This window comes from Schistocerca nitens, chromosome 6 (assembly GCF_023898315.1).
Source record: "Schistocerca nitens isolate TAMUIC-IGC-003100 chromosome 6, iqSchNite1.1, whole genome shotgun sequence".
Lineage (NCBI taxonomy): Eukaryota > Metazoa > Arthropoda > Insecta > Orthoptera > Acrididae > Schistocerca > Schistocerca nitens.
This window is the reverse complement of record NC_064619.1, coordinates 118,601,323-118,623,820: the sequence shown is the minus strand read 5'-3', so window position 1 is coordinate 118,623,820 and position 22,498 is coordinate 118,601,323. Positions and strand designations below refer to the sequence as shown.

General features: G+C 40.1%; 1 protein-coding gene across 2 annotated transcripts in view; it reads left to right on the top strand.

Annotated features, from left to right (window-relative positions):
• Positions 1-22,498, top strand: part of LOC126262245 (GPI ethanolamine phosphate transferase 1) — a 274,209-nt gene that overhangs the window by 118,413 nt on the left and 133,298 nt on the right. For both annotated transcript variants that reach the window (XM_049958725.1, XM_049958726.1), the window contains 3 exons: positions 4,995-5,125; positions 6,929-7,119; positions 18,417-18,644. In XM_049958725.1, coding sequence (XP_049814682.1) covers positions 4,995-5,125; positions 6,929-7,119; positions 18,417-18,644 — 550 coding nt within the window. The remainder of the gene's footprint in view (positions 1-4,994; positions 5,126-6,928; positions 7,120-18,416; positions 18,645-22,498) is intronic.

Below are 22,498 nucleotides of genomic sequence, written 5' to 3'. Positions count from 1 at the left end.
AGCAGCCTCCATCGCCAGAGCGTCTCCTCCCCAGTCCACCATTGTCGCTGCCTGTGCCATTGTTGCTTGTCATGAACTCAAAACGTCCTGATGGCTCCCACCCCCTCTCCCCTCCTGTCGCCAGTCCTTCCCAGCAGTCATCGCACGGTCCATCAATGGCTGTGTTGCCATTGTCCACTCTCTTTTGCCCATAAGCACAGGTCTGGGCAGATTGGAAACTTCTTGCACCTTTTGATGTCATCCCCGGCACCATCACAGATGCCGTGGACATCTCTTTAGCTAAAGTATTATGGGTGATGATGCCCAGTCTTTCTCCCCGCAAGGAAAGAGAAGTGTAGTAACATGCTGGCTACTGCACCTACTGCCTGCAGCAGATGTAATTCAGATCACCATGGCAAGTGTAGTGCACTCCAACTTTCTCACAGCATGTCAGCAACTACCCTAGGCAGCCATCACGTGCAGCCTGGCCACCGACTTCTGTCACCAGGTCCACTGTGCCTGCAACACTATAGTAGCAACACTTGATGTGGATAGTGTCTTTATAAGGATATGCACGGGTCTCCAGGCCCTCAGTTGTTAATTGTGTGCGAGACTTGTAAACTACTTCCATTGTGTTCTCATTTATGCCAGTCTGTGACTCAGCTAATTGTATCTCTTTTAGGCTGGTATTACACTATCAAATTTCTTTGTCCAATATCTTTGTCAAAGATATTTGATGGTGTAATAGGGACTTTGTCAAATGTCATCCAATATTTGATCAAATCTAGGGCCTCGCTGTAGATTTGATCAAAGAAATCGCTTGTCTTCTGTTCACACTTCACTGCAATGTGACATGTTACCACATGGAGCGCTAGCATCGCTGTAGCGTTCTGTCGTCTGTAGTGTTTTTATAAACATTGCCGGTAAATACAATTGGTGTGTGCCGACAACTACAAAATTAATAGAGATGTATGAAGCTGATGAGGCGCTTTAGAACATGAGGCACCCTGAATACAAAAATAGATTAAGACGATTGGAGACTTGACCTGGCCTAACCTAACCTAACCCTCTCCTGTAGCAAGGAATCGGAGTGTTACAGTGAGCCTGTCTTCTGAAGATGGGCAGTTCTTAAGTGAATATTGTGCTTTGTGATATGAGGATGCACTTCACTGAGCACATACAGAAATGTATGCTCATCCATTCTTAAGTAATTGATGTACGACTTGACGTCATCCACTGTAAGCTCACGTAACAAGTTTTGTTGAATGCTTTTATCGTGTCGTCGTAAAACCCACGGCTTCTCCCAGATTAGATTAGTTTTTCGTTCCATAGATCCGTGCTGAGGAGATCCTCATGCATGTGGAACATGTCAATTTTTTAAAGCTGAAATAACAATACTAATAGTATGAATAAATACATCATTTGTTTCTATTAAAAATTTCGTCAATGGAGTAGAATGAGTTGGCCACTAGTAAGTCTTTCAGGCTCCTTTTAAACGGATCTTTATTTGTAACTAAATTTTTTTATGTTTGCTGGCAAATTATTGAAGATGAGTGTTCCTGAGTAGTGGACCCATTTTTGAACTAAAGTAAGTGCTTTTAAGTCCTTGTTCAGATCATTTTCGTTCCTGGTATTGTATGTATCAACTGAGTTGTTTGTTGGAAAAAGATATATATTATTTAGGACAAATTTCATTAAGGAGTAAATATACTGAGAGGCAGTAGTTAGTATACCCAGTTCTTTGAAGAGGTTTCTGCAGGACGTCCGTGAACTTACTCCACAAATAATACATATTACACGCTTTTGGACTCTGAAAACTTTTGTTTGACTTGAAGATTTACCCCAAAATATTATCCCATATGACATTATGGAATGAAAGTAGGCAAAGTACGCAAGCTTTTTCATTTTTATGTTGCCTATGTCTGCTATTAACACTCGAATAGCAAATACAGATTTGTTAAGGCGTTTCTGCAGTTCTGTGGTGTGCTCCTTCCAACTGAATTTATTATCAAGTTGTAATCCCAGGAATTTAAGACTGTCAACCTCGTATGTATGGTTCCTTTTTTTCCTCCACTTCTTTTCCGCATGTGCACACAATGCAATTGCGGTACGTGCAACTCCTGCGGTTAATAACAAGTTGTTGTCAGCCATCTTGAACTTTGACGAAAAATTTGATGACAATGTAATACCCCTTCTAGCGCTACGTCAAAGATCTTTGTCAAATATATTTGACGGAATATTTGATCACATCTTTGATCAAATCTTTGACAAAGAAATTTGATAGTGTAATACCGGCCTTATGGTTGTGTGTTTCCTAGTGTTCATAGTTAGAACACAAATATGTATCTCATTTTTTCACAGCTGTGTTGTTGTTTTTCACTGTGTGTGGAAAAGAATCAGTTTATCCACCACATTTATTAGTTAAAGTAATACCAATACAGGTTGCTGACTGAGCATTTTAGTCCAGTGGTTTAAAAAAAATGTAATTTGTAGCAACTTTTTTTAATTATACCAATGAACTTGGATGTATTGTTGTTTGTAAACATGATAGTAATGTGGAAGTCAACACGTGTTACAGTCTCTTTTATATTTTTTATTGAACTTTTCAAGCAGACACTGAAATTTAGTCAGAAAATTGTAAGTTGTTGCTTTCTCTAGAACTTAGTAGATCACATTTTCTTTAACTTTTAGATCCCTTCCACTACAGCTTTCAAATATACACTTTTCATTCAAATATTTCAAATCATCTTTTCTGCTAAAGCACTCAAACATACACTTTTCATTTAAATAGTTAAAGTACTCCTCATTGCATGATTTCTAGACTGCAGAAATGCACACAATTTATTTCACCTAAACAACTTATAGTAATTTGGAATTTTTTTGTTTCATTAAGCATTAATATTAATGTCAACAAGCCAGAGCCAGCATTCATTGAGAAAATTTAGTACTTTTTTCATTCCTAAAGTTATTTTCAATTTATCAACTTTGTAACTTTTGTCTTTTAAGTCAGCACTCACAGCATTAATATTATAGTGTGCTTTTTCTCAGATAGCGTGTAGGTCTTACAATTTTTGATACCATACATTGTTTACCATCACAGTCATTCCGTATTAGTTTCACTCTTACTTGGAATTTTATAGGTATCAGCAGAAATTTTGTTAAGAATTTTGCCTCTTCTCCTGAAATCTAATCCATTTTTACCCAACACCTATTGGTCGAGCTTTTTTGCAGTTATAAACACTGCTCCTATTCTGTTACAGTTGTCGTGTATGTCACTGTTATACAACAGCTCTCTTGACGAAAGGTCTGTTCCGAAAGACTGGAAAGTAGCACAGGTCACACCAATATTCAAGAAAGGAAATAGGAGTAAACCACTGAATTACAGACCCATATCACTGACCTCAGTTTGCAGTAGGATTTTGGAGCATATACTGTACTCGAAAATTATGAATCACGTGAAGAAAATGCATTATTGATACATAACCAACACGGATTCAGAAAATATCGTTCTTGTGCACACAGCTAACTCTTTATTCCCATGAAGTAATGAGTGCTGTTGCAAGGGATCTCAGATTGATTCCATATTCCTAGATTTCCAGAAGGCTTTTGATACCATTCCTCACAACCGACTATTAATCAAATTGTGTGTACATGGAGTATTGTCACAGTTGTGTGACTGGATTTGTGATTTCCTCTCAGAGAGGTCACAGTTCATAGTGATAGACAGTAAATCATTGAGTATAACAAAAGTGATATCTGGCATTCCACAAGGTAGTGTCATAGGCCCTCTGCTGTTCCTGATTTACACAAATGATCTAGGTGATAATATGAGCAGCCCCCTTAGATTGTTTGCAGATGACGCTGTAATCTACCGTCTAGTAAAATCATCAGACAATCAATTCCAATTACAAAATGATCTAGAGAGAATTTCTGTATGGTGCAAAAAGTGGCAATTGGCACTAAACATGGGTACTAAAAGAAATCTGATAAATTTTGGGTATACGATAAAGCGCACAATTCTAAGGGCTGTCAATTTGACTAAATACCTAGAAATTACAATTACAAGCAACTTAAATTGGAAAGACCACATAGATAATATTGTGGGGCAGGCGAAACAAAGACTGTGCTGTGTTAGCAGAACACTTAGAAGATGCAACAAACCCACTAAAAAGACAGCCTACATTACACTTGTCCGTCCTCTGCTGGAATATTGCTGTGCGGTGTGGGATCCTTATCAGGTAGGATTGACCGAGAACGTCGAAAAAGTGCAAAGAAGGGCAGCTCGTTTCGCGTTATCGTGCAATAGGGGTGAGAGTGTCACTGATATGATACACAAGTTGGGGTGGCACTCACTGAAACAAAGGCAGTTTTCTTTGCAGCGAGATCTTTTTACGAAATTTCAATCACCAACTTTCTCTTCTGAATGCGAAAATATTTTGTTGACACCCACCTACGTAGGGAGAAATGATCATCATAATAAAATAAGAGAAATCAGAGCTCGAACGGAAAGATTTAGGTGTTCCTTTGTCCCACACGCCATTCGAGAGTGGAATGGTAGAGAAGTAGTATGAAAAGGGTTCAGTGAACCTTCTGCCAGGCACTTAAGTGTGAATTGCAGAGTAACCATGTAGATGTAGATGTAGAAAAAAACATAAGGAACAAATTTTTGCCTCCTAGAGTATAGACAGGCCTTTTATCCTATCTACATTGCAGCCATTGTATTGTGACCCTAATAATTATTATGTTTTCAGAAGAGATGTAATGATGAACGGTAGACATAATGCGTCCCATATAGTAATTGTTCTGTTTTTGTGCATGTAGATCTTTTCTCCACTCTTTTCTTCTTTTGACTTGAAAAATATGTTTTACTATTTACTGACCGTGTTTTTAGGTATTAATGCAATCGTTTGTTAAGTAATGCTCAGAAATTCAATTGACAACCTCACTGTTTTATGTGTGATGTTTTGCTATTAATTAAAAGTATTGAATTTATCAGTGTCGTTCTTTTGTTACAGAGAATATAAAGAGAATATTAAGGCTGTTGATGAAGGAGTGAAAAAAATGGAAGAACTCTTTGAATCATTTTACAATCATGATGGGAAAACATCATACATCTTTACAGCTGATCATGGGATGACAGACTGGGGTAAGTGTATAAGATTATTTGCCTTATGCTAATAACAATTTAACTGAAATCAAAATGTTGTTTACTCTGTGCAGAAGTGCTATCACAGTTTACATTATATACATAAGTTTTGTGTAGTGCTAGGATTGACACCAACAGAAGTTAAAAGAGAGTGTAACTGCCAAAACATCCCCTATAAAAAGGCAGAAAACCCACAGTCTTTAAGTGTTACATGTATTGTATCATATAATACAGATGCTGATGCAGATGAGAAATCGGAGGTCATAGAGCTGTCCAAGTTGACAGCACTTGATTCTCTCTGTACACAGCACTTGCACCAGGTCAGGTTATCATATACCCAAATGCACAGCTGGACAGTTATTATCCAGTTTTGTAAGAAGCTTTACGTCATGCATCTTTCAGTATCTTGGAACAGACCCTGCTGTGTTTCATGGGTTTCCTTTGGACTTGCTCTTTAGATATTATACATTTGCCTGACAATGGCTTATGCTTTGTTCTGGTTTCCAATTCATGTGTTACTTGCCTTTCATAAATGAAGACATAATTCTCACATCTTCTTGTGATAGTCATAAGCTTGATGGAAGCCACAGTGCCCTGAACTTCCCTGTTTATAAGCTGGCACTGCCCCCCCCCCCCCCCCCCCCAGTGGTCAGTCTGCTCACAACCACACTACTGCCATTACTGACCACTTCCGTGTGGTATTATCTTGCCAGATACTATAATGTGACCCACCTCCTAGTTCATACATTTTTCTTTGTTCCAGTATCATGGCTTGTGTCTCAGTTTCACTGATTCAGCTCCAGAGTGTTCGATGTCAGAAAAAATGGACTTATCCACATTGTCTCACTAGAAAACAAGCCTGTATTTCCATAGCAGTAAATCTTCTCTTATTAGAAAATAGCACATGTTATACTGTTGAATCAGGGTCACTGTCACATTACAAGGCAGCATATTTTCAGAAATCAGTTCTCCTGATTTAAATATTCTCAGTATCCAAATATTTCAGGATTTAACATATAAGGGATTATGGTGTTTTTTGAAAAAGCATATGCCTCTTCTTATCATTAAATCACTGCTTGGGTTGGAATTAATAGGCACATTATTTCTTCTTTGTCAGTGAATCTCAGTTCCAGTGGGAATATGTATAAAGAGAAATCTTATGATGGGCCGTAGTTATGTATTTCTTCAACTTCTTTGTACAAATATTTTGTTCAACGAAACCAGTTTCTTTTAAATATAGTCTATCTTTTGCGTTCTACTTTTTCTTTCCTTCTCTCTCTCTCTCTCTCTCTCTCTCTCTCTCTCTCTCTCTCTCTCTCTCTCTCTCGCTCGTGTATTCATTCCATTTCTGTCTGCCCCTGGTAGCTGAATGGTCAGTCTGACAGATTGTCAATCCTCTGGGCCCAGGTTCGATTCCCAGCTGGGTCGGGGAATTTTCTCTGCCTGTGGACTGGGTGTTGTGCTGTCCTCATCATCATCCTGTCATCCTCATCGACCGCAGGTCACCGAAGTGGCGTCAAATTGAAATACCGGCACCCAGCAAATGGCCTGCCTAACGGGGGGCCCTAGCCATATGATTAAATAAATAAATTCCATTTCTGTTTCTTCGTAACAGTATACAAAACTTCTTTTAGAGCCAGACACTTGTTGCCAGTGGGGAACAGATACACAGTTGTTTCCATAGTTTTGTTATATTGCCAGATGCACTTTGTGACCACATTTTTCAGAATAATGATAGTAAACTTCAGTCTTTGTTGTTAACTAATGACTCTGGGATAACCAAATGTTTGTGTATATTTCAAGGCTCTCATGGCGCTGGGGATCCATCTGAAACAGAAACACCACTCATTGCTTGGGGTGCTGGGATAAATACTCCACAGTTAGTAACAGGAACTGAGACTAAATTGGACACATTACGTAAAGATGTTCACCAGGCTGATATTGCTCCCCTTATGGCTGCCCTTATTGGAATTTCCCTGCCTGTTAACTCTGTGGTGAGTAAATGATGATTATTTTTTTATGGTTGTAGTATAGCCAGAAGATTTTCTACTTGAGTCTTACATGCACACTACTGTAGTGGAGGCTACAGCACCATGAAGAAAGCATGCAGATACTTTAAAAGTACATGGCTTTCCTTTTCTGTGCTACTCTGCATAGGTGAAACACCATTTCCAATAACTCGCACTGCTGAGTAGAGACCAGGAGAACAAAACAAGCAGTGTGAAGGTTAATGATAGTGGAGTTTTAACCAAAACAAGTCTACAGCATAGCAAAGTCATCTTAAGTGTATACAGTGATCCAGAGAACAATCCAAATCACAAACGTAGACCAGGCAAGGTCAAGACTCTAATACTATTCAGTGGCAAATAACTGAAGGCTTCAAAAACTAGTAAGAGACTGGATAGCAAGAGGTGGGCCATGGTATTTAGTGGTAAACACTTGTCAGAGGTTGGTGCCACCTCACATGCTTGCTGCACTGCTGCAGCTCACAAGGGCCTAAGCTGCTGTTCCAGTCTGTAGCCCTACTATCTCTGACGTCTTCTCACTGTCGATGTCGATACTCAAAACTGCGTGGGGAATCTAAATCACCATCTAAATTTCCAGGTAGGATATTTGATGTAATTAGAATTGCAGAGCAGTTAGGCATTTGTATATTAGTCATTGCTGTCTTTAGAGCAAGAGCCATAAGTTGAAAAAAGTCACCTGTAGTAGATAACATTCCCTTTGAATTATTGAGATACTTGGAAGAACCAACCATGATAAAACTGCTCCACCTGGTACACAAGATATACTCTCAGACTTCGAGACGAATATAGTAATCCCAACTCCAAATAAAGTTTAGGTGCCAACAGGAGTGAATATTACCAAACAGTCATTTCAGTAAGTTATGGTTGAAAAACACTGGCAGAAATAATGTACAGAGAAATGGAAATCAGTAGAAGCTGACCATGGATACAGTTGGTTTGTGTCCTGGAGAAATGTAGAAACACATGCGTAGATAGATTAGAGGGAAAATATTGCGCAATCAGAATGAGGAAGGAAATCGGATGTGCCATTTCAAAGGAGCCATCTCGGCATTCAGTTTAAGAAATTTAGGGAAACCACAGAAAACCCAAATCAGCATACCTGGACAGGGATTTGAATTGCTGTGCTCCAGAATAGAAGCCTAGTGTCTTACCGCTGTGACACCTCTTTCAGCTGCAGGAGAACACAAGGCAATACTAACACTATGACTTGTCATAGAAGATAGGTTAAAGAAAGGCAAACCTAAGTTTACAGTACAAAATTGTTAAGCGACATTGTGGGTGGGGGCAGGTGGAGAAGAGCTATCACACTCACTTGTTCAGAAATGCAATAGAAATACACAAACGTGAGAATAGCTTAAATGGGGAATAAGAAATCCTCAAGGTAAATGGATCCTGGATTCCCTTGCTGTAGCAAATGACCATTGCAGGTATCAACAGGAGAATTGCACCAGAAATGACCATGGAGAAGCCCTTGGACTTTGGCGCACCAAGTATGTATAGTCTGCAGCTGTGAGCTTGGCTCCAGTCCACCACCAGCAATGGAGAATGAAGCTTTGACAATGCCAGTCATTTGTGCTATCAAAATGTGAAAAAAGGTCATCAGACAAGCAACAGCTGAAGAACCCAAGAGGGAAGCCAACAGGTTATGTTTATAGCGTTCATATGTTTAGAGAAAGCTCTTGACAGTGTTGACATGAATATAATCTTGGAATGTCTCAGATAAAGCAAGGATAAAAAATGGGGAGAAAGAAGGTGTCTGTAACTATTACAGAAACCAGACAGCAATTATATGACTCAAATCTCAGGAAAGGGAGGCCATAGTTTACAATTGTGTGACACAGTTGTTGCCTATCCTCCCATGTTAAACAATATTTACATTGAGTAGTCAGAAAGGAAACAAAAGTGAAATTCTAAAAAGGAATTAAAGTTTATGGCGAAGCAATTAAAACCTGCCGATGATTTGTAATTCTGTCAGAGATGATGAAGGACTTGGGAGATCAGTTGAATGGAATGCTTAATGCCTTGACAAGAGGTTATTATATCAGCATCAACAAAAGGAAAATTTTCTCGATAAAATAACAATATTATGATACAGGATGGCTGGCCAGTACTCCCACCATGAACCATGGACCTTGCCACTGGTGAGAAGGCTTGTGTGCCTCAGTGATGCAGATAGTCGTACCATAGGTGCAACCACAACAGAGGGGTATCTGTTTAAAGGCCAGACAAATGTGTGGTTTCTGAAGAGGGGCGGTAGATGCAGGGGCAATAGTCTGGATGATTGACTAAAATGGCCTTGTAACACAACCAATACATCATTGCCATGCTGTTACTGGGAATGGTTAAAGCAAGGGAAAACCACAGCTGTAATTTTTCCTGAGGGCATGCAGCTTTACTGTATGGTTAAATGATGATGGTGTCCTCTTGGATAAAATATTCCGGAGGTAAAATAGTCCCCCATTCGGATTTCTGAGCGGGGGACAACTCCGGAGGACGTCGTTATCAGGAAAACAAAACTGGTGTTCTACGGAATGAAGCATGGTATGTCAGATCCCTTCATCGGGCAGGCAGATTAGAAAATTTAAAAAAGGAAATGGATAGGTTAAAATTAGATATGGTGTAGTTCTGTGGCAGGAGGAACAAGACTTCTGGTCAGGTGAATACAGGGTTATAAACACAAAATCAAATAGGGGTAATGCTGGAGTAGGTTTAATAATGAACAGGAAAATAGGAATGCAGGTAAGCTACTACAAACAGCCACAGATGATGAAGAGATTGCAGACATGTATGATGATATAAAAGAAATTATTCAGATAGTTAAGGGAGACAAAAATTTAATTGTCATGGGGGACTGGAATTTGACAGTAAGAAAAGGAAGAGAAGGAAAAGTAGTAGGTGAATGTGGACTGGGGGTAAGGAGTGAAAGAGGAAGCCACCTGATAGAATTTTGCACAGAGCATAACTTAATCATCACTAACACTTGGCTTAAGAATCATGAAAGAAGATTATATACATGGAAGAGACCTGGAGACACAAGAAGGTTTCAGGTGGATTATATAATGGTTAGACAGAAATTTAGGAACCAGGGATAAATTGTAAGACATTTCCAGGGGCAGATATGGACTCCGACCACAATTTATTGGTTATGAACTGCAGATTAAAACTGAAGTAACTGGAGAAAGGTAGGAATTTAAGGAGATGGGACATGGATAAACTGAAAGAACTGGAGGTTTTAGAGAATTTCAGAGGGAACAAGGAAAAGTAATACAGTAGAAGAAGAATAAGGGGTAGCTTTGAGAGATGTAATAGTGAAGGCAGCTGGGGATCAAGCAGGTAGAAAGATGAGAGCTAGTAGAAATCCTTGGGTAACACCAGAGATATTGAATTTAATTAATGAAAAGAAAAAATATAAAAATGCAGTAAATGAAGCAGGTAAGAAGGAATACGAATGTCTCAAAAATGAGATCGATAGGAAGTGCAAAACAGCTAAGCGGAATGGCCAGAGGACAAATGTAAGAATGTAGAAGCATATGTCACTAGGTGTAAGGTAGATGCTGCCTACAGAAAAATTAAAGAGACCTATGGAGAAAAGAGAACCACCTGTTTGAATATCAAGAGTTCAGATGGTAAACCAGTCCTAAGCAAAGAAGAGAAAATGGAAGAAAACGTAGATGAAGATGAGATGAGAGATATGACAATGTGTGAAGAATTTGACAGAGCACTGAAAGACCTAAGTAGAAACAAGGCCCCGAGAGTAGACAACATTCTGTTAGAACTACTGATAGTCTTGGGAGAGCCAGCCATGACCAAACTCTTCCATCTGGCAGGCAAGATGTATGAGACATGCGAATTACCCTCCGACTTCAAGAAGAATATAATAATTCAATTTCCAAAGAATGCAGGTGGTGACAGGTGTGAAAACTACTGAACTATCAGTTTAATAAGTCGTGGTTGCAAAATACTAGCACAAATTCTTTACAGACATATGGTAAAACTGGTAGAAGTCAACCTCAGGGAAAATCAGTTTGGATTCCATAGAAATGTAGGAACACGCCAGGCAATACTGACCCTATGACTTACCTTAGAAGCTAGGTTAAGGAAATGCAAACCTACATTTACCTACCGCAAAAGGCAAAGGTCCCGAGTTCGAGTCTCGGTCGGGCGCACAGTTTTAATCTGCCAGGAAGTTTCATATCAGCGCACACTCCACTGCAGAGTGAAAATCTCATTCTGGCTACATTTATACCATTTGTAGACTTCGAGAAAGGTTTTGACAATGTTGATGAATACTCTCATTCAAATTCTGAAGGTGGCAGGGGTAAAATACAGGGGAGCAATAGGCTGTATATAATTTGTAGAGACCAGATGGCAGTTACGAGAATCAAGGAGCATGAAAAGTAAGCAGGAAGTGAGACAGGGTTGAAGCATGTACCTGTTGTTATTCAATCAGTACATTGAACAAGCAGTAAAGGGAACCAAAGAAAAATTTGCAGTAGGAATTAAAATCCAGGGAGAAGAAATAAAAACCTTGAGTTTACCGATGAGATTGTAATTCTGTCAGTGACAGTAAAGGACCTGGAAGAGCAGTTGCACGGAATGGGTACTGTCTTGAAAAGTGGATATAAGATGAACATCAACAACAGCAGAATGAGGATAATGGAATGTAGTCGAATTATTTGTAAAGCAGATGATGCTGAGGGAATTGGATTAGAAAATGAGACACTTAAAGTAGTAGATGAGTTTTGCTATTTGGATAGCAAAATAACTGATGATGGCCGAAGTAGAGATGATATAAAATGTAGACTGGTGATGGCAAGGAAAGCATTTCTGGAGAAGAGAAATTTGTTAACATCGAGTATAGATTTAAGTGTCAGGAAGTCTTTTCTGAAAGTCTGTGTATGAAGTGTAGCCATGTATGGATGTGGAACATGGACAATAAACAGTTTAGACAAGAAGAGAATAGAAGCTTTTGAAATGTGGTGCTATAGAAGAATACTGAAGATTACATGGGTAGATCATGTAACTAATGAGGAGGTACTGAGTAGAATTGGGGAGAAAAGGAATTTGTGGCACAGCTTGACTAGAAGGGATCGGTTGGTAGGACATATTCTGAGGCATCAATGGATCACTGGAGGGAAGCATGGAGGGTATAAATCATAGAGGGAGAGCGAGAGATGAATACACTAAGCAGATTCAGAAGGATGTAGGCTGCAGTAGTTACTCGAAGATGAAGAGGCTTGCACAGGATAGAATAACATGGAAAGCTGCATCAGACCAGTTTTTGTACTGAAGACCACAACAACACTTACCATCAGCAGAAATGCTGTCTGTAGACGCACATAAGGGTACATACGTCACTGTAACATTTGGAACTAATTTTCCTTCCTTAGGGAGGAGAGAGGGGTAGATTGGTGAATGTTAAAAAGGAGAGGCAGGTCAATCATACCCCAGGATGACAGCAGCCCACTTGTTGTGATGATGAAAGGAGACAAGGGTGCTGCTTCTTTGGGCTATCATATTTTGTGTCAGTTCCCATATTCTGCTGAAACAGCACACAGTGACTTCTGCCTCTTTTCTCACATGAAGAAACAGTTGCATGGTAGATATTTACAGAATAACAACATGGTTTTAAAGATGGAAGGTTTCCAGAACGTCAAAAGGCATACTTCTACAATAAAGGTTTCCACCAAGATGTCCATCCTTGAGGAAAATGTGTTGCATTGCAGGATGAATTTGTAGAGAATGACTAGAACCATCACCAAGTTTCATGGTCATAGCTTGATTTTTTTTTAAATTTTTATTTTTTAATTTTTTTATGTAATAACGAAAGATTACGACTACCGCTCATAAGTGTCAACTGAGGGAGACAGACTTTTGCTGATGCCCATGTAATGTGCAAGAGCACTGCTTGCTGCCAGCCAACTTGTGGACTGGAGCCCTCTGCAGCCCCAGTAGCTGCAAAATGCATCTACAATGTGCTCTGCCCATTACACAAACAGTTAGGAAATATCATGTACTTTAATTGAAAAATGTGATTTTGTGTTATAGCCTGGAAAGAAGCTGAATTATCATTTAAAAAGGAACTGAATTTACAGGAAGTGTATTGACTTCATGAAGCATACTAATCACAACCATTTCAGCATAAGCTTTGATAAAAATACAGACACAAAGCATGAGTGCTTTCAAAACTTACTTGAGAGGTGCTGCCAATAGCTGTGATCCATTTTCATTTTTAACACTCAAGAACAGTGTTACGTAATTGCTGTGTTTTTGTGAAGGTGGCAACAATGTATAGGCTGCTCTTGCCATAATACTGTGTGTCAAATGAACACAAAATACTGTTCTTGCCTCAAGAAACTTGTCACTCTAATAATACAGATTTTGTCCCATTATTATTAGCAAAAGCTCAAAACATTCATGTCTTTCATACATACAAACTTCTTCCATATATTCTGCCACAATACCTTTTATCTGAGATGGGGGGTGTCATCCCTGTAATCCCTTCCATGAATAACACCTCTTGGCCAGTTGCTTTTAATTTTAAAAATGTATCACTATAATTTAAGACAGTTCATCTGAGTACATTGTCACCCTTCTTGTTAGCGCGTTAAAAAAGTGTTAGAAACCTGCAGGCTATTTCTTTTTTCCTCTTGCTTGGCTAAATAGACAGTCCCATTCCTGTGCCCAAGGGGTGTCCTTGCAGATCAGTTATGCAGTAACTAAACAGTTCACCTCAAGTATGAATGCACTGATGTGCTAGACCTTCTGAGACTGGAAATCAAAACTGCAGCTGATGCCACACTTACCACAGAAAGCAGAGCTCAAACTGATTCCTTCCCTGCTGTATCAGTCAAGAACTTTGCACAATACATATTTCCAGCAAGAAGCAGCATATGGTGGCAACATTTCCTCTCCGTGTGTTAATGCTTTGTTCACACTTTTGTGCCCAAGTTGAGCTCAATATAGGTCATAAAAAAAAGACAAATGAATTAACAAGAACAGCTTCATTAACGTAGCATAATATTTTTATAATTCTATTCAGCAGTTAAGCTTTTACACAATAAATTTGTATTAAAATGAAGTGGAATGAAGTGGACTATGGACTCGTGGCCAGTGGCATGCTACAAATGTCATTGTTAATTCATACTGTTTTCCTTTTGATAGATTGATTATACATTATGTGTTCTGTTAAGTTCTTCTATTCATTGCCAAAGGTGAATTATCTCGTGGTGCAGTCCTTCTGGAAGGACCCATGCCTTCACATCTTACCACACTGTTGTTCTGAGTCCATTTCATTACCACTCCTTCTGCAGTCACTGCGCTACGGCTGACTGTGTCATCTGTCCACGTGTCCTTCATGTCAATAATTTAATCTTTGTTCATGTCATCTGGGTGTGTTGTATTGTGCTTTCCATCTGAAAAGTTTCTTTAACATTAGAAACATGCAGTAGCCATTTATACTCAAACCATGTTTCATCAGTAAGAATGTCTTTTCTATAGGACTGGCTCCAGTGATTTTGCCACCCAGGCACAATTTTCAAGTTGAGTCCACTCTCATTATTGCCAACAACAATAGAGCACAGAAAGAAGGCGGTATTTACACCTATGATTATAAATTGTGCCTGTGCTTGTTAATAAAGGCTTGAATTCAAATTCGTGCATTGTAAATCTTCTTCATGCATGAATTTGGGAACTTTTTCTCAGTTCTTGCTCGCTATTTTTGGTGACGATAATGTGTCAGTTATTTTCCTTTTCATACTTACTTTCAAGATTTCAAGAAGAATATAATAATTCCAATCCCAGAGAAAGCAGGTGTTGACAGGTGTGAAAATTACCAAACTATCAGTTTAATAAGTCACAGCTGCAAAATACTGACACAAATTCTTTACAGACAAATGGAAAAATTGGTACATGCCGACCTTGGGGAAGATCAGTTTGGATTTTGTAGGAATGTAGGAACATGTGAGGCGATACTGACCCTTCGACTTATCCTAAAAGATAGAGCAAGGAAAGGCAAACCTATGTTTCTAGCATTTGTAGACTTAGAGAAAGCTTTTGACAATGTTGACTCGAATACTCTCTTTCCTATTCTGAAGGTGGCAGGGTTCAAATACAGGAAGCGAACGGCTATTTACAATTTGTACAGAAACCAGATAGCTGTTATAAAGAGTTGAGGGGCTTGGAATTGAAGCAGTGGTTGGGAAGGGAGTGAGACAGGGTCGTGGCCTATCTCCGATGTTATTCAGTCTATACATTGAGCAAGCAGTAAAGAAAACAAAAGAAAAATTCGGATTAGGAATTAGAATCCATGGAGAAGAAATAAAAACTTCGAGGTTTGCCAATCACATTGTAATTCTGTCAGAGACAGCAAAGTACCTGGAAGAGCAGTTGAATGGAATGGATAGCCTCTTGAAAGGAGGATATAAGATGAACATCCACAAAAGCAAAACGAAGGTAATGATATGTAGTCTAATTAAATCAGGTGATGCTGAGGGAATTAGATTAGGAACTGAGATGCTTAAAGTAGTAGATGAGTTTTGCTATTTGAGGAGCAAAATAACTGATGATGGTTGAAGTAGGGAGGATATAAAATGCAGACTGGCAATGGCAAGAAAAGCGTTTCTGAAGAAGAGAAATTTTTTAACATTGAGTATAGATTTAAGTGTCAGGAAGTCTTTTCTCGAAGTGTTGCCATGAATAGATGTGAAATGTGGATGATAAATAGTTTAGGCAAGAAGAGAATAGAAGCTTTTGAAATGTGGTGCTAAAGAAGAATGCTGAAGATTACATAGATAGATCATGTAACTAATGAGGAGGTACTGAATAGAATTGGTGAGAAGAGGAATTTGTGGCAAAACTAGTCTAGAAGAAAGGATCGGTTGGTAGGAAATGTTCTGAGGCATTAAGGGATAACCAATTTAGTATTGGAGGGCAATGTTGGGGGTAAAAATTGTAGAGGGAGACCAAGATGAATACACTGAGCAGATTGAGGAGGATGCAGGGTGCAGCAGTTACTTGGAGATGAAGAAGCTTGTGCCGGATAGAGTAGCATGGAGAGCTGCAACAAATCAGTCTCTGGACTGAAGACCACAACAAAAACAACAACAGTGACAACAACGATGACTTATATTCATTAATGCCACAGGGAATAATATTCTTGAACAGCAGTACACTTTCATACAAAATATTTAATGCACGAAGCTGGACAATAGAGGTTGTATGTAATGTACATCCAAAACCACCATTTAAGCATCTAAATAAAACAATTGCAGTCTCAGACTGTAGTTATTTCTTTATGCTATCACTGAAAGACCTGAGTCGAAACAAGGCCCCCGGAGTAGACATTCCATTAGAACTACTGACAGCCTTGGGAGAGCCAGTCCTGACAAAACTCTACCATCTGGTGAGCAAGATGTATGAGACAGGTGAAATACCCTCAGACTTCAAGAAGGATATAATAATCCCAATCCCAAAGAAAGCAGGTGTTGACAGATGTGAAAATTACCGAACTATCAGCTTCAAAATACTAACGCAAATTCTGTACAGACGAATGGAAAAACTGATAGAAGCCGACCTCGTGGAAGATCAGTTTGGATTCCGTAGAAATTTTGGAACACGTGAGGCAATACTGACCCTACGTCTTATCTTAGAAGAAAGATTAAGGAAAGGCAAACCTACATTCCTAGCATTTGTAGACTTAGAGAAAGCTTTTGACAATGTTGATTGGAATACTCTCTTTCAAATTCTAAAGGTGGCAGGGGTAAAATACAGAGATCGAAAGGCTATTTACAATTTGTACAGAAACCAGATGGCAGTTGTAAGAGTCGAGGGGCATGAAAGGGAAGCAGTGGTTGGGAAGGGAGTGAGACTGGGTTGTAGCCTATCCCCGATATTCAATCTGTATATTGAGCAAGCAATAAAGGAAACAAAAGAAAAGTTCGGAGTAGGTATTAAAGTCCATGGAGAAGAAATAAAAACTTTGAGGTTTGCTGATGACATTGTAATTCTGTCAGAGACAGCAAAGGACTTGGAAGAGCAGTTGAACAGAATGGACAGTGTCTTGAAAGGAGGGTATAAGATGAACATCAACAAAAGCAAAACGAGGTTAATGGAATGTAGTCGAATTAAGTCGGGTGATGCTCAGGGGATTAGATTAGGAAGCGAGACACTTAAAGTAGTAAAGGAGTTTTGCTATTTGGGGAGCAAAATAACTGATGATGGTCGAAGTAGAGAGGATATAAAATGTAGACTGGCAATGGCAAGGAAAGCGTTTCTGAAGAAGAAAAATTTGTTAATATCGAGTATAGATTTAAATGTCAGGAATTCATTTCTGAAAGTATTTGTATGGAGTGTGGCCATGTATGGAAGTGAAACGTGGACGATAAATAGCTTGGACAAGAAGAGAATAGAAGCTTTCGAAATGTGATGCTACAGAAGAATGCTGAAGATTAGATGGGTAGATCAAATAACTAATGAGGAGGTATTGAATAGAATTGGGGAGAAGAGGAGCTTGTGGCACAACTTGACTAGAAGAAGGGATCGGTTGGTAGGACATATTCTGAGACATCGAGGGATCATCAATTTAGTATTGGAGGGCAGCGTGGAGGGTAAAAATCGTAGAGGGAGACCAAGAGATGAGTACACTAAGCAGATTCAGAAGGATGTAGGCTGCAGTAGGTACTGGGAGATGAAGAAGCTTGCACAGGATAGAGTAGCATGGAGAATTGCATCAAACCAGTCTCAGGACTGAAGACCACAACAACAACAACATCTCTCATTAACTAGTGGTTGCAATTTGAATCTGTCATTAGTATCCACAGTTAAAACACTAGGAATGAAACTGTCACCCACTGTTCATAACTTAACCTGCTTCTGGCACAGAAAAGGACAAACATACACACTTTAATTGTGGAATAAAAAATAAATGAAAAAGGGATTATAAATTTTTTTCTGGCCAGCTTCTACTCTATAGAGAAATTTTTATACATATTATTTCTATGTTTTATGTTTCAGTGTGTGTGTGTGTGTGTGTGTGTGTGTGTGTGTGTGTGTGTAATTCACATAAACAATCACTGTAAAGCCATACATTCAATGAGAAAATGCATGACTTTCATAAATAAGGTGACACAGTCCATTTTATTGTGAGATTACATTAACATGATGTAATCAATATGAAAATTACTAACTGCATGTGGATTATCAGTATATATAAGGGCACTGAGTTTTATGATAGCAGAAGCCCTTAACCATATTTATTCTTTCAGGGTTTAATTCCAAAAGAGTACCTGAACTTCAGTAGCTCTGATTTATCTCAAGCAATGTTTGCCAATGCACAGCAAATGTTGGCTCAATACAAGATGAGACGTCAGTCAGTAGAGACAGGAACACTTTCTTTCCTGTACCGTCCATTTGCACCTCTTACAAAGGATAAAGAAAATGAGTTCCTGGATGAGATCAACAAAAATATAGTGGAAAAAAATTTTGAAAATGTGGTAAGTACAATTCTTTTTTACAATCAGGACATTTAGAAGCAAAAGGAAAAACCATAGTGTTTTAATGCACAGATTTTTTCCTCAAATAGTAATACTTTTATTCTTTAAGTATGTGTGTTATTAGACTTTGTGTGTATACATTTTTATTCTATGCTTGTAGGAAGTTAAATGTTATTTATCAAACAATGGAAAATCCAGGATGAATGTAACAATATTATGAAAAGGATAGTTGCGACTCACCATATAGCAGAGATGCTGAGTTGCAGATAGGCGCAGCAAAAAGATTGTCAGAAAGTGAACTTTGAGTCAACTAGGCCTCCATCACACACACACACACACACACACACACACACACACGCACACACACACACACAAATATGACCGCAGTCTCTAGGAGTCTGAGTCTGGCTTCAGTAGCCAGAGACTGTGAGTTGCATTTGCACATGCACCTGTGTGTGTGTGTGTGTGTGTGTGTGTGTGTGTGTGTGCTCTTTCTGACAGTCTTTTTGTTGGTGTTGCACTGAAACATCAGTTACAAAATTATTTTAATGAAAGTATGACATATTAGTGTGCCATACCCATAACAGTTAGGTAACTTGGGATACATCTTATAAATCAGAGCAATTGTCTACATGTATTAATTTAAGAAGAATTCCCTGGAGCTGTCAGTACTGAAATACTTGTCCCTTAAGATATGATGAAAATATATTGATACATTTCCTTCATGACTGAATAGACTTAATTAATTTTCAGTTCTATAACTCTTGATGAAAACCCGAGATATATGGAAACTTCCCTAAATGTGCTTTCAAACAATGGAAACTCTGGATTGGAATATCATTAATATTGGGAAAAGGATAAATGGCTACTCACCATAAAAATGACACATTGAGTTGCAGACAGGTACAAAAAAACATTGTTACACCACCATCTCTATCAGCTCATACCAGAATGCAGCCATCATGTAGAATGAAAGGAGCAGGCTGGAGTGGGATAGGGAAGGAGGATGGATAGGCAGGGTATGGGTGGAGGGAGAGAAGAGTATTCTCTGGCAGAGCCTGCTGGTATGAGATAGAGGCATGACAAGACTGCCAGGCATAGCATTCGGAGGCTGTGATGTGGGTAGTGGGAGAGGGGTGGAGCAAAAAAAGTAGAAGAGAGGAGAAGGGAAGGGGAAAGACGGGCGGGTGCATTGACAGCGGGCTACACACAATAAGAGTGAAGGGATGTGAATAGGGAGGTAGTGATAAGACAGGGAGCGGGGAGGGATTGTTGGTTAGAAGGTGTGGGGACATTGGAATGCCATAGGTTGAGGCCAGGATAATTTCAGGAGCAGAGGATGTATTCTAAGGATAACTCCCATCTTTGCAATTCAGAAAAGCTGGTGTTGGAGGAGAGGGTCCAGATAGCCTGGGTTGTGAAGCAGCCATTGAAATCAAGCATATTATGTTCGGCTGCATGTTGTGCAACAGGGTGGTCAACCACGCTTCTGGCCACAATTTGGTGGTGGGCATTCATCCTGGTGGACGGCTGGTTGGAAGTCGTGCCAATGTAAAAATTTGTGTGGTGATTACAGCAGGGCTGGTGTATGACATGGCTGCTTTCACAGGTGGCCTGGCCTCTGTTGTGGTAGGCTACACCTGTGACAGGACTGGAATAGGAAATGCTGGATTGGACAGCTCTTGCACTTTTGTCTTCCACAAGGATGTTATCTGTGTGGCATAGGTTTGGGATTGGGGGTGGCATAGGGATGGACTAGGATGTTGTGAAGGTTGAGTGAGTGACGGAGCATCCCTTGAGGAGGGGTGGGAAGGAACTTGGATAGAATGTCCCTCATTTCAGGGCATGAGGATAGATAATCAAAGCCTTGATGAAGGATGTGGTTGAGATCTTCCACTCTGGGGTGGTGATGGGTGATGAAGGGTGAACTGCTTTGTACCTGGTTCTTGGGGTTGGTGAGAGGATTGAGGGTGTGTGGAGAAATGGCAGGGGGGATATCTGTTTGTGGATTAGGTCTGGGGGATAGTGTCTGTGTGTGAAAGTGTTGGTGAGTCCATCAGCATACTTTGGGTGTCACTGCTGAAATGCCATCCCCAGTTGACCAGGCTGTATGGGAGTGATTATTTGGTGTGGTAGGGATGGCAGCTGTTGAAATACAGGTTCTGTTAGTGGGTTTAATGTTGACAGAGGTGTGGATGGAGCCATTGGGGAGGAGGAGGAGGTCAGTGTCCAGGAATGTGCCATGATGGATTGAGGAGGACCAGGTGAAGTGGTTGGGAGAGAAGGTATTGAGGTTTTGAAGGCATGAGGGTAGGGTGTCTTGGCCCTGACTCCAGATCATGAAGGTATCATCAGTGAACCTGAACCAGATCTGGGGTTTGGGAGGCTAGGAAGTTTTCCCCTAATATCTCAAATGGGTTGGCTTAGGAGGGTGGCATGTGGGTGCCTATAGCTATGCTGCAGATTTATATGCACATCTTCCCTTTGAAGAAGAAGTAGTTGTGTGTTAGGATTAAGTTGGTAAGGTGAACATGGAATGAGGTAGTGGGTTGGGAGTCTGAAGGACATTGGGAAAGGTAGTGTTCAGTAGTGGCAAGACCATAGACATGAGGGATGTTGGTGTATAGGGAAGTGCCATAAACAGCGATGGGTAGTGATCTACTGGGTAAAGGGGTGGGGATGTTGAAGAGTTGATGAAGGAAGTTGTTGGTATCCTCAGTGTGGGAGGCTATATTTCGGACAATTGCTTGGAGATGGTGGTCAGCGAAGGCCAAATTTTTTGAAGTGGGAGCACAATAAACAGCTACAATGGGGCATCCAGGATTGTTGGGGATGTGGATTTTGGGGAGCATGTAGAAGGTGGGTGTGGGGTGTCAAAGGGGTAAATGAATTCAGGGAGAGGTTCTGGAAAGGACCTAAGGTAAGGCTTTAAGTAGGGACTGGAGGTTATGTTGGACTTCTGGGTCGGGATCACTCTGGCAGAGTTTATAGAAGGCACAGTCAGATAATTGGCAGAGGCCTTCTGCCAGGTAGTCACTACAGTTTGTAACAACACTGGTGGAACCTTTGTCTGCAGGTAGGATGATAAGGTTGGGATTTGTTTTGAGGTTGTGTATAGCTTCCTTTCTTCTGCTGAAGGGTTAGTGTTCTTAGGAAGAGATCTGGGGAACGGTGGTGAGGCCAAGTTCAAGATAAGGAGTTCCTGGAAAGTGATTGGGGGATGGGTAAGCAGGTGGGGGAGGAGCATGGTTAGATGATGGTATGAACTGGGAGAGGCAGGGTTCTGTGTTGTGATTAGGTTGACTTTAGTTGGAGGGATTGGCGGCAAAGAAGGGTTTCCATAGCAGGGATCGGGACAAGGAGACTGGGTCCATGACAACTCCAGCATGGTTAAATTTTGGTGCAGGGATGAATGTGTGGCCTTTGGATAGGAGTGAAACTTCTGTGCGGATGAGAATTTTGGTAGCTAGGTTAAAACACTGTTTTGGGATTGTTTCTGCTCCAGATTTAGTGGAGTGTTAGTAGGAAGTTTTGGGGGATGTGGCAAGTTGAAAGGTCAGCTAGGCACGGTCTGGGTGCCATGAGGGATTGATGAGGAGAAACACTATGGGTAGAATAGGGGTTGTATAGGGGTGCCTCAAGGTGGCAGCAGGATGTCAGCAGGTTGGATAACTTATGAAGATGTTGTCTGGAATGCTCCCCAGGTGCTAGAGAGGTAGGGATTCAATTTCAGATGTATGATGTATGTAGGTGGAATTGCACAGTAGCAGTATCTTGCAGAAGGAGCAGATTTGGTTCTAGGATGCCTATGCCATTGAGATGTGTTTTTGCAGTACCAGGTTTGTGAGGGGCAG